This window comes from Ascaphus truei, chromosome 4, assembly GCF_040206685.1.
Source record: "Ascaphus truei isolate aAscTru1 chromosome 4, aAscTru1.hap1, whole genome shotgun sequence".
Lineage (NCBI taxonomy): Eukaryota > Metazoa > Chordata > Amphibia > Anura > Ascaphidae > Ascaphus > Ascaphus truei.
The window spans coordinates 246,707,233-246,721,097 of NC_134486.1; the positions used below are offsets into that span (position 1 = coordinate 246,707,233).

The 13,865-nt window shown below is 39.9% G+C and overlaps 1 protein-coding gene across 50 annotated transcripts in view; it reads right to left on the reverse strand.

Annotated features, from left to right (window-relative positions):
- TRDN (triadin) overlaps positions 1–13,865 on the reverse strand; it is a 798,289-nt gene that overhangs the window by 222,801 nt on the left and 561,623 nt on the right. For all 50 annotated transcript variants that reach the window (XM_075597200.1, XM_075597198.1, XM_075597218.1 and 47 more), the window contains one exon: positions 12,932–12,979. In XM_075597200.1, the coding sequence (XP_075453315.1) occupies positions 12,932–12,979 (48 nt within the window). The remainder of the gene's footprint in view (positions 1–12,931; positions 12,980–13,865) is intronic.

Here is a 13,865-nt window from a genome sequence, read left to right on the forward strand (position 1 = left end):
TGAACCCAGGCTGGGAAGGCAAATGCAACGGGGCTTGTCAGAGGTGAGGAGTGGCGCATTCCAGGTATCTGCCAGGTACATACCGGGTATTTGCTCGAATAAAGTGTGTCGGTGCAGTACACACACATACACACACACACACACTCTCTCTTACATCACTAACATTCAGGGACCATTTAACAAGTCATAAATCGCATACAGCACAGTGGGGAGGGATAGGTTTCAGTCACAGATAATATTCTAAGATGCGCTCTTTTTAAATTAAACTTTTCTTGCTTTATCCATAGTAACACCGGCAGAAGAAGAGATCAGTGTATCTCAAAAGCTCACACAAATAAAAGCATTTTGTTAGCCACAGAACTGTATTGTCTATTGGTTTTTGCTTGCTGCATTGCACAGCTTTTCAGCACAGTCTGGGTTAAGATGCATAGCCAGCACACCTAGTCACAGACAACTGTTTCGACCTTTTGGGTCTCATCAGTGCTCACACTGAGGCTCGTTATACTGGCTTTGCAATTTGAAGCTTGGCTAGCTCAAACTGCTGTGTTCGATTACTTCACATGGTGTGAATAAATACCATTTTTAACAACATCATCTTGGTAAGTGCTGCAGATTTTTCTCTTTTCTCTAGTGTTTTGGACTAGTTTGGGATCCCAGTCTTTCTGCTGGCCCCCCATATTAGCCCTTATATACATTTTTTTGCTTTTGGAGTGTAATATATCCTCCCCTACAGACATCTTCACAGATTGAGATCTTCGCGAACCTGGTCTCTAATGAATTCTCCAAGATGCTCAGATTGCGTGGCCCCATGAATCTTACCAGAGGACAGTCGTGTGCAATTAAGGAATTGCGGGATCTCGGGGACGTGGAGATCAAGCCGTCGGACAAAGGTGGGAATGTTGTCCTGTGGCCAAAGAATATGTATGAGAGGGAAGCCTTACGCCAGTTAAAGGATAAAAACTGTTACCGTACTCTCCCGGGCGACCCTACAGACAGATTCAAACATGATTTAGATAATCTTATTATGGAGGCCGTTTCACAGGGCATCATTACCACTAAACAGAGTTTGGCCTTGGTCTCCAGGTTTCCCGTGGTCCCCACCTTTTATATGCTCCCCAAGATCCAAAAGGATTCCTCCCGCCCACCAGGATGCCCCATCGTTTCTGGCGTGGGGGGGTTGTGCGAGCCCATTTGCCGTTTCCTTGATAAATTTTTAATCCCTATTGTTGAAACATTGCCATCTCATCTGAGGGACGCATCTGATGTGCTCCTCAGATTGGACCAGGTCGCCCTCGAGGAAGGTACCGTGCTAGCTACTTGTGATGCTGACTCACTATACACCAATATTAACCATGGTGATGTTTACGAGCAGTGCGGTACTTCCTATCGAGGGAAGGCCTGGCCCCTGAGATGGTAGAATTTTTATTAGACTTGTTACAATTTATTTTGACCCATAATTATTTTCTTTTCAAGTGCAAATATTATTTACAATCAGGGGAACGGCGATGGGTGCGACATGCGTGCCCTCCTACACCAATCTATTTTTGGGGCTTTGGGAAAGGGAGGTTGTCTTTCAAGATGATGTGGTTCTTGGGTGAGAGCATGTGATTCTCTGGTTGAGATTCATCGACGATATCCTTATCTTCTGGGATGGTACATCTCAGGAGTTTGGGGGGTTTATCGATGGTCTCAACCAGAACTCACTTAATATCAAGCTCTTGTCAGTCTGGAGTCAAACATCAGTGGAATTCCTGGTTCTCAGGATCTCTCTCAGCGGGGATGGATATATTGAGACTGACATCTTCCGCAAAATGACTGCTACTAATTCCATCCTTCATGCAAGTTGCAGTCATCCGCCCCATCAGATTAAAGGGATCCCCGTGGGAGAGTTCCTGAGACTTAGGAGAAATTGCTCCACACAAGCAATCTACACTAGTAGAGCCAACGAAATGACATTAAGATTCCTACAACGGGGTTACAGTAGGACTTCGATCAAACGAGCCAGGAGAATAAGTGAGGCCAGGGTCCGATCCTCTCTTCTGGTTACAGGGAAGGACAATCGACTGGCACCAGAAAAGAACATTAGGTTTATTGCCACATATGACAGGAACTGGCAGTGTTATCGCCAGGCTATCCAGAAACACTGGCATTTGTTGCGATCCGGATCTATGCCAAATTTTAGGACCAAGAGTGGATCTGGTAAGCCGCAGAGCTCCGAACCTAAAGGATAAATTGGTTTGGAGTCACTATAGTGTCAGCAAGGTTACCCATTTCCTCTCCAAAAGGATGCCGCCGGGATTTCTTGCCTGCAAAACATGTTCAGCATGCTGATATATGATGAATACATCTATTTTCCTTAATACACAGAATTCAAGGACATTTAAGATTAAAATGCCTCTAAACTGTAAGAGTAAGGCAGTAATATACTCTCTTTCATGTCCTTGTTCTAAAACATATATAGGTATGACGACGCGAGACGTTCGCTTCCGCGTCCTTGAACATGTTAGGAACATCAAAAATGCAGAGCAGGATCTCCTTAGGGGTAAGATATTGACCACAGTGGCGAGACACTTTAAAATCTTTCATAACTCCAATCCAGGCGTATTAACAGCTTTCGCCTTTGATCAGGTTTCTCTGGGGTTACGGGGCGGAGATTTAGAGAGGCGTCTTTTGCAGAGAGAGTGCCAGTGGATTTTTACATTGGGCACTCTTCTTCCTCATGGCCTTAATAAATATACAGGGTATGCCATGTTTTTGTAAAGAATGTCCTCTCTTTCTCTCCTCCTGATATATCTACCAGGGGGTTCTAATATGTTATACACTTTTTTATTGTGCATCACTTCTGTGTATTAATTTTTTTTCAGTTAGCACTTTTATTATTAATTTATTTAATTATTATAAAATGTATTTATTATATTACACCTATGGTTTTTTTTTATAGTTGTTATAGTTATGGGACAAACAATTTCTCTTTAATAAAAGTAGATTATTATTATTATACACTTTATACTTTGATAAATATAGCACACTTTTAATATATTTAGGAATCTACACCTTTATAATTATTACACAGTATTGGGTGTTTTAATTGTATAACTTTAATCACATTTTCATACATTTTAAAGAATCTGTACTTCTCCAACACTTATTTGTGCAGTAGATTTTTCTTGCAGTAACTTGTGGAATTTATCATTATTTTTATTTTTACTGATTTGTATCTTTCCCTATCCGTTTTCTGATTTAATTCCTCTAGTTTGACAAGTTCCTAAGAAGTGATAATCTTCATTAAAGTTGACTTTCTTCTCTGGCAGTAACGAACTGCCAGCTCCATTGCCCTGCTCAGGATGATGCTGTATCTATGATGTGTGCACCATGGGCTGCGTGCTGTTGTCTGGGCTGACACAGCTTTAGAGGGACTGTTTGGATACTGCGAACCTGATTTTGTTTGTACCGACATGGATCATGTGGGGCTATGTTTACCTTTTACAAATGTACCCTCCCCTGGATGACACAATGGGAGGTGTCTGCTTCTTTGCAGCTGCACATCTTATCATGATGACTTGCAGCCTTCAGCAGCTCATTACCTATTCACTGCTACTACCGGTGCCCTCGTGAGACTTCAAGCACAGTGCTATCTGTGGGCGGTTTTGATTTGAGCAGTACTCATTGACAAACCAATAGGAACTTTGGTTACATCTCATGCTGGACAGACCATCTCACTAGCATTCAGTGTAATTTTGCTCCTTATGAATCAGCTGTTTATGTTCTCTGTTCACATTCTCATTGGTCAACGCTAATTGATTTTGTGTATTTAAACCCTAACTGGACGTCATTTTATTAAGCCCCTTGAAGAAGCAAAGGGTGCGAAACGCCGTGTCGGGCTTGTCCTTGTGTGTACTCCCCTTGGATCCCTGTCATCGGCTGTGAACTCTTACTGCAATAATGACACAAAATTTGTTGCCTTTCTTACAATCCTAGGACTCCATACAAGGACATTATACTCATTATTTTCTGCAAGTATATATAATGATTCCTTTATTTTATAAGTGGTGAATTTTTGTCATTTATTTGTTTCTTTGGTACTAGGTGGTACTGTTTTTGGCAACTATTACTAGTAGCAGTTAATAGTTCACAGCACACAGCTGTTGTAATAATATTATTTTGACCGGCCGGTCTTTATATATATATATATCTCAGGAGGTTATTTCTCTTTTTTCACCTGAGTAGTTAGATCCTGTTTTTTTATATTTACTTTGGATCTTAGTATTACCCTGATATTTTCACAGCTGTTGAGACCCTCTGGGGATTGTTTTATATTTATTTAGTGTTTTCCATGTCCATTAATAAACATTTTTTCATTATTATTGTTGCTTGAGTGCTATTAGTGGGACACTTTCTTTTTTTCTTTTGTGTATTTCATATATATATATATATATATATATATATATATATATATATATATATATATATATATATATATATATAATGTGAGAGAACAGATGGCACACAAATACAGATGTAGACAGGTGCTAGTCCCATAAGTAAAGAATAATGAAAGGCTCCTTACCAGGCAGACCATGAAATCCAGGAAATCCAAGGAACACAAAGTAAGGAAGAGGCAGCACACTTGGTAATGACAAAAAATGTATTCAAAAGCAGGCACAGTCACCGACGTTTCGGTCCTAAAGATAGGACCTTTATCAGGGGAGCACTCCTACAGTTAACCAACCCCACACTGATGAGACCCATTAAGGTCGAAACGGCTGTCTGTGGGTGGGTTTTCTGGGTATGCACCTTAACCCTGGCTGTGCTCAAAGCTGTGACCATGCAGCAAGCTTAAGCCTATAGGGAACCATGTATAAAATGTTTTTTGAAGCAAAAAGTGGCACTGTGTGCTTATTTGCATATCATTTCCCAGAATCCCTTGCTGCAGTGGAAGTGTTGTGTGCTGGGTGATAATGGTGAAAGGCGGGGTTGCAGACCTGCCTAAGACATGCAAATGAGCATACAGTATATTTACATTTGCTATATATATATATATACGTATGTGTGAACCATTCAGTGGGAAATTAAAGAAACCCTATTGTTCCGGTTAATTATTTTATATGGTGTGCCATAGATATGAAGAAAAAGTAAAAAGGTTCATTTGGATTAACATCCAGGTCACCATTTGAGGATGAGGAGCCTGCAGTATTACTGCATTGATATTTATTGTTAAATCCTTCACTGCTATACTGCAAGATGACATGTGACATTGGACGACTGAGAAAAACATTCAGTAGGTCAGGAGGATGTGCACATCTATCAGGTAAATATACCGCTATGTTTTTTTTATAGTCTCCCTTGCTTCATTCAATTACTTCTGGTCTCTGAGCTGTCTTCAGGTTTTGCATCGAATCTATACTGCATACAGCAATATGAAAGCTGAACTTTCCCTTGAGCTGCTCACAACATTTTCTCAATGTCTTCTTAGTGCATTCAATGATCATCTAGAACTTGAGGCTATTCCAGTGAATCAAATAACTGTTGTGTGGTAATGACTCAAACTTTACATTTAGAAGTCTTCTTACATTACATCAGGATGACCTTTACACAATCTGTTAAATACTCTTCACTGTGTTAATACAGTTTTAATAACTGATGTTTTTAATATTGTTTGACATTTGTATTAGCACTTGAAATCTATTAACCTTTTAGGTTCTAAAGTTTAGTTAGGAGTTTTCCTAGAATCTGATAATTAATTGAACAGTAACGAAAACAATTTCATAGCAATCAGAATATACAGAAGCATCAGTAGAATCATGCTGGGAGATAAGATACACTGGATATGAAAGGATTCGGGTGACTGTCTCTTTAAGAAATTCCATTCTGCAAATCTCTTTGTTCATTTTCTTGTCCCTTGAATTTATTTTCCTCTTTGCACATGGCACAGGTTTTCGGCAGATGACTTAATTTATTTTCTAGTAGCCAATCCAGTTCTTTGCACACGTTACTATTTCTATTAGGAGATGCAAATTCTAGCCTCCTATCAGACACTAGCATGAGTCATAGATGTATTACTCTATCTAATCCAAAGTTACCTAATGTATGCCACGCTCCTGTGTGAGGCAGAAAATATCGATATCGTTTTGCAATTTCTCTGTTGTCATGTGAGCATATCCCTAGAATGGCTCGCATCTGCTAATTACTAAAACCAGTTGATTAATTACTCCATTGTTTATGTCAATTTTTTCCTAAATATATTCTTTAACAATTTGGTGACATGACTCGGAGGATGCTCACCCGGTACCGTGGGAATGCCCTCAGAAGCCCAAAGAGACGCCACGGCCAGGTGTGATAAACCTGATCTACGTATGTATCCTTTTTAAAGTATCTCTGGCTGTCTGGGGTAAGTCCCTGTGATTCATGGGTGACGCTCCATGCAACCTAAGGCAGGAACAGACCATTGTGACTACTATAATTAAGGTTACCGTGTTTAGATTGGTAAACACAAGGAAGCCAATGGGTAGCTCCCATGGCATGCTTTCCTCTCACATGGGTGAGGGAGGAAATTGTACCAAATTCAGAAGAAACTTGAAGTACCAATAGATTATGGTATACTGGTGAAAGTATGTGATAAGGCTGGGCACAAAATGTATTTGGCCCGAAAGAGACAATTTTGAATCATTAAGAAAGTTAAAAAGGAAGTGAATGATTGCCCTTGGGAAAATGTAAGGAGGATGTCTGGTGGATGTTGAGTGGTTTCAGAAAATGAGTGAGAAATGAAAGTTGATTTAATGTAATGAAAGTTTGAAAAGTGAGGTCAACAAAGGAAATTAAGCACTTGACAAAATACAGACAGAAATTAGATAATTAACACAACGTAGACGTACTTAGACTAAGACATTTGTGAGGATTCGCCATCCTGATGGCCGGAACTTACCTCTCCATCCCACTACCTCAGGCACTCAAGATGCGCAATGCTATGGCGGTGCTGCTGCGCGCGCGAGCGGACGGCGTGCGATCGGTCTGACCCTCCACGGGTTCTGCCTCCAAACTCCGCCCCTGCTCTGACGTGCAGCCTGCATGTTCGGCCAGCTTTCCCTCCAGATCGGTTCCCAGACACCGCCCCCGCTCTAACGACGGATATGCATGGTGCACAAGTGACACGCGATCAGGTCACCATTCTCTGACATCGGTGACGCACACGGAACAGGTCTCTCTGGACCCTCCTCCCGACTCTGCTCTCGCTCACGCGACGGGAATGCGCAGTGCGCGAGTGGCACGCGATCGGGTTGACATCCCTAACGTTGGGACATATTTCTACCCCCAGGTCTAATCTGGCTGCACAATAGGGCGCACCTGCGCGACCCAGCAGCCTATCCGCTTCTTCCTTCTTGTTCCTTCTCCCTTATGGTGATTCCTGACGAAGCCATAGTGAAACGTGTTGAATCAGCTGTTGAAGAACCATGGTGGATCATTCCGTGGAGGTGCTGACAAACTGCAGAAGCCGAATAGCAAGGGAAGCTGCTTCCGCCCTCAACTGAGCCATCACCGGACATGACGTAGGCGTGGCATACGTGGAAGCGAACGGAGCAGCAGACTGGCTGGCGTTCACCTCCATCGATCAGCGGTTCTCTCCCACGAATACTTCTTGATTGTAGAATGTGAGTGCATCATTTATATATGTTTTAAATGTGCAATATAACCTGATTATACTACACTATTGTGCACACTCTCTTTTCTTTGATTCCCTGGGAGGAACACATAAGGTTATACCTTACAAATAATCCAGCACAGCACATTATCCTAAAACCACCATCCATAAGACTTCCACCAGACTTCCACCTTTGAGGGTCCACACAAGGGCTCCCATCAGAGAAAGATGGATCTCTGATGTGCCTATTTTTACCAGAAGAAATTTGTGAGTGAAACTGACACAGATATTTTTGGGATATATATATATATATATATATATATATATATATATATATATATATATATATATATATATATATATATATATATATTTTAATTACAATCTACACTATCATTTATATTTTTTCTCATTTTCACATATATCATCCTGAGATCTACAGTACAACAGCACGGGGACAGACAGAGACCATGTAGTTATGCAGAATGGTCTTTTACACTCCCCATGCTCAGCAAAGAAGGTGGAGGTACCGAATGAGGCATCAGAATAGATATAAAAAGCATCAGAATAGATATAAAAAAGCCTTCATATAGCGTTTCCAGCATGGCGGGCCTTCAAGCAAATAATCAGCATAATCCACGATCCACACAGGAACCGGGGCACAGCCTCTCCAATGTAACGTAGGACGAGTGAGGATCGTTCAAAGATTTATTATGTTAAAAGAACTTACAGACATAGTCCTGACAGGCACTCTGACATGTTTCACACACAGGGTGCTTTATTGATAAAGGTTAATGAGGATACCAAGTAAATGCCCAGGTCACCCAGAACCGTTATAGGGGTTCTGGGGGTACTCCAATCATCTACATGGTTGTGAGGGGACTTTAAAAAATCCAGTCCTAAGTTTATTGTATAGAGTGGGGGGAATATGGCTAGTAAGAAATAATGTGCAGCTTCTTATTTTATTTCCCATAACTAAAAGACTTTGGATATTTTTAAAGTGTATATTTTATGGAACAGTGCGTTGTAAAATGTATATGTTATGGAACAGTGTGTTTTAAAACATATCTGTTTGAGCACAGAAATGAGCTGTAACTTTCAGAACCAATACTCTGACAGGCCACTGGGCTACCAAGTTGTGCCAGGAGGTCTGGGAGAACATCTGGAGATGAAAGCCCCAGAGGATGACCAAGGTGTCAAGGCCATTTAGACAGGGGGAAGCATTCAAGTATCCACATCCTGAGATCAATGGACGCTCTGTTCATTTCCATTGATCCCACCAGACCGGTTGGAGCCTGTCACCGCGGGTGGCATTGAGGAAACCAGGGCCAGAGGTGCCAAATTGCCCATGCCCCTTGGTTCATTCAGATTTCCAGGTAACCCTGTTGTGCCTACCAGCTTGTCACTGATTGGCTGCAGAGAAATTTCTCATGCTTTGGATTGGGCAATAGTATTTTTTTAATGAAAGTCAGAAGTATTATAACACCTTGCACCCCTTAGATAGTGGGTTCTCAAGTGTTCTCCAAGGCCCCTCATAATTCTCCAATCCTCTAAGATTCTCAGATTCTAAGTTTCCAGTTGCAAATCTCCAGCAAGAAAAGGGCTGCTTCAGCGAAAGCTGCCTGGAATATTTTCTGTCCTTTTTTGAAACTGTTAACAGGTATAGGATTCCCTGCATCTAGGGGTCTGGGCTGTTACCCCAATTCCCAAGTACTGTAAGTGTGTCTCTTTGCTGTGGTTTGTGTAACATTGTGTGTTTGCCTTTTCCTGTGAATAAATGTACAATTCAATTTCATTAACTTTCAATGCATGATCCTGGAAAAAGGTGTAAATGGCCTGGTCTTCCGTGACACCCATATCACATACAAGCTTCAGTAGAACGAAGACAATAAAAATTGTCTGGCTAAGGCCTGTGAGCAAACTGGACTGATGTGAACTGATATACTTTCTATAGTTCTAAAGGAAATCAGAGGTATGGGAAAGGGAAAATATGGACTTAGCGCTCATGAAATAATTACGGGGTGACCCATGAGTATGAGGGGTTCCCCTCCACTAGATTTGAAAGCAGCTGATATTCATTTTATGTCTGACTCGTTGATGAAATACTGTGAATGTTTAACTAATAGTATACAAAGAGTTTCCCTACATGTCACCGAGGCACAGCCTAAGGACCCGCAGGTAAGCAACTCTTTGAAACCAGGAGATTGGGTATTGGTGAAATGGCACGTCCGAGATTCCCCTCTCATTGGGAGGGACTATTATTAGATTATCCTGACTACCAACATGGCTGTTAAAGTGTACAGGAAATCTACGTTGATACAGTATATGCCTCCCATTCTCAAAAAGTGTCAGATCCTGTTGACTGCTGAAACTGCTGAATCCAATCCCTAGGGGAGTGGTGAAAATTTCAACTAATCTGTCTTCCTGGGGGACAGTGAAGAAATTATATATTTACTCGTATAATCTATTGTTTAGTTAAAACTGAAATGATATTCTGTGATTGTATTAGATAGAGCAGACACACACAGACATACACAATATTAACAACACCCACATCCCATATCACACACATACAATGATGCCTGGTCACTTTTGGAAGTTATTTATTATAGCATGAACTATGATTCTATTTTTGTGTTTCTTTTGCCAATATATCTATTTTTCCAGAGGCACCCAAGAGACATGTCACCCATAGAGACACTATAACAACGGGTATCTCCAGGCCACCTGTAAATATGCTCATTAACTGAATATCTCAAACTGTTGGGTATGTGCACACATTCGCCTTGATTGTCAGGGAGGTATATCTATGCTACCAATTCCATGGGAAGTAAAGGAGATTAGTGGAATGATCAGAACTGTTAATAGATCCAATTAAGATGCAACAACCTTTTGCATTGGGTATGGAGAAGATATTCTTTTACGCAACCCTAATTTTACAGCCATTGCACAAGAAAGGAAAATCATTATGCTACAATTGGCTACTACTGTTTGTGGATATTTGTGCTATGCCTAAACTGGCACTACACTAGTGAGAAAGAGTGAATGCAACCACACCCAAACTTACACAGAGCAAGGGGGAAATAATGTGTCTTTGAAATGGACTAATCACTCACACGTGATAATATGGGACACTCCCCGGTTAGGCCCTTTCTGCTCCAGATAATCAGTAGGGCCCGCTTAATGTTTCAAGGGACTTATTTTATTTGTGGAAATCATGTACACCCCTGGTTACCATTCAGCTGGTCTGGTTTATGATACCTTGGATATATCACACCTGCCATAAGATATTTTACACACCTGAAGGGCATATTTGACCATCAGGGTTAGCAGAGGGACAAGGGAGACTTCAAGCATTTGAGTGAAACAAAAAGATTTTTCTTTGGCTTGTTTCCCATTTATGGTAGTATGCATACTGCTGATCAAATACGGGACCTTGCCAACCTGATGGAACAAGTCAGCAATTAAACTGTGGGCACTGTGGAACAAATGACTACTGAAATGGTCACTATATGTACTGTTGTTTTACAAAATTGGATGGCATTGGGCTACGTACTAGCTGAGAATGAGGAATTTGTGCCCTTATTGATAAAGGAGTGCTGTATTTTTATACCTGACAACAGTAACCCTAACCATGACCTCATTCAACATATTAAGGAACAGGCCTCTATAGTCCATGCTGAGGAGGAGTGAACATTGGTTCTTGGTTCCATTCTATTTTTTCTTCAATGACCAGCGTTCTTGCTTATGATGCGGCTATCCTGATTGGAAGACTTGTACTTTGTATGGCTATACTGGTACTGATTAAATGCTGTATGAAATGTTGTGTACAGATATCAACAAAAACCCTCAACTCAGCAAATCTTCTCACTCTGCAACCATGCCATGGGTCGGAGTACACTCCCTTCTACCATAATTTCAATGAATCTCCACTTGACCTGGACATTCAGAACATTTATGAGGATATATGAAAAGACCAAGGACAAATACTTTCTAATCCATAGGGATAAGGAATTAGAAAAAGGGGGACTGAAAGGATTTGGTTGACTGTCAATAAATTCCATTCTGCAAAACTATTTGTTCATTTTCTTGTTCCTGGATCTTATTTTCCTTTTTGCACACAGCACAGGTCTTCTGCAGATGACTTCATTTATTTTCTACTAGGCAATACAGTGTAAACATACATACACATTCTTTGCACACGTTACTATTTCTATTAGGAGATGCAAATTCTAACCTCCTATCAGACACTAGCATGAGGCACAGATGTATTACTCTATCCAATCCCAAATTACCAAATGTATGCCATGCCCCTGTATGAGGCAGAATATATCGTTTTGCAATTTCTTTAAGTCATGTGAGCATATCCCTGGTATGGCTCGCATCTGATAATTAGTCAAACCAGCTGAAGAATTACTCCATAGTTTGTGTCAATTTTTTCCTAAATATATTCTTTAACATACACTTTCTACTTTTTCGTTGCAGAAACCTGTGTTCTCCCCTAGTTTATGTAATTCTTTATATTGTATGGTGCATACTGGCTACAGATGTGTCCAGATGTGCTCTGTGTGTCATTGATGACAGTAAGTCTGGACACATTGGTATATAAATTGTAACTATGGTGGCTCCCATAACTGTTATGCCACTACAGTCCAAGGTCCATTAGAACCCTAGTTCAGAAAATGTAAAAATAGATAGAAAAAACTCAAATGGTCGGAACCCAAACCATTTGAGCAATTAATGAAACAAGGTAGCAAATAGCAAATATAATTACTTATATTGAAAAAAAGAAATTCTAATACTTTTGATGCAATGAAACAAATATATTCAGCATCTTTAAATGTGCAAACCTGAGACAGTTAATTTTTTATTTGTTTATCATCATTGTAGAAAGAAAATTAAAACTAACATATACATGCACTAATAAAATCAAAACGTGTTAACTCCTAATAATTTGTGATGGATTTATGGGCAAAAAACGGAAAAATCAGATTAAATACATTTTCATGAAAGCAAGTTTTGTGAAGCAAATAATGCCACATCCCCAATTAATCCCCAATATACCAAAACCCCTGATTTCCATTTGCCGGCAAATAATTAAAATATCTACTATATAACAGCACCTTTTTAACGTATTATTTAGTCTGCGGTTCTACAAAAAGAGAAGACAAATACGTATTCTACAATCACTTGCTTTTATCAGTACAATGAATTAGAGAAAAGACTGTGCTCTGTGGGCTGATTATAATAATTTCTTTTAATGTTTTTGTTAGGAAGACAAAAAGCTTACAGTACCTTGCATTCTTGCCTTAACCACATTTTCTTCTTTCTTTGACAGGCCATCTGTAAAACATAGATAAGACATAATTATTTTCCCTCCCACATGTGAATCACGCATGACTAGAAAACAAGGTTTTCAGTAATTAGAAGATAATAACTTTCACACATGAATCAGTTAAGTAACTTAAAATAATTGCCACAGTACAAATGAAAGAGAAAATGTTCTGTGCTATAGAGAATAACGTGAAGAGCAGACAGTGAAAGGAATGGAACTTATACAGTAGCTGTATATTCAGACATAGCAATTCCTACAAATGGCTTTTGCCTCAGGTCACCACAATGTATAAGTCCTGAATCCAGGTCAAAAGTGAGAAAAATTTACAAAATAAGATCCAAGATAAAAAATAGTTAATATCCACAAAAATGTCTAACTATTCAAAGATTGCAAAACAAGAATTGATTACATTCACTAGCATGATAAATTTACTGGGTACGCCAATGTACAATATGTTTTAGATTTGTTGTAGAAAGTGAGCGATCCAGTCAGGAATACACCATGTGAATAAAAAACATATGAAACAGTGATTGTGCAGTATTGTGATTATATATAGACTTGATGTGAATCTTGGTTCTGGGGGAGAAGCTACTTACAGCAACAATAAAGGAAATTTGCTTTTGTCTGACTCAGTCAGATAGAAATGGAGTGTTGAAATTTCTTTTAGGTGTACTTTATCCCCATTTGATCATCACGCAGGTAGTATGATCCAGAGATGATGATACTCGAGTCCCCATACGGTATATGTGGACAGAAAGCAGAAACAGCCCGATTGTGCAGGTTGCAAAAAAACAGGGTTTATATACGGTAGGAGTTTAAGACATGTACTCACACTTTGTACAATAGAACCATGCACATAAAGGTATCTTTAGCGCTCGATATTCGCGCCCACTG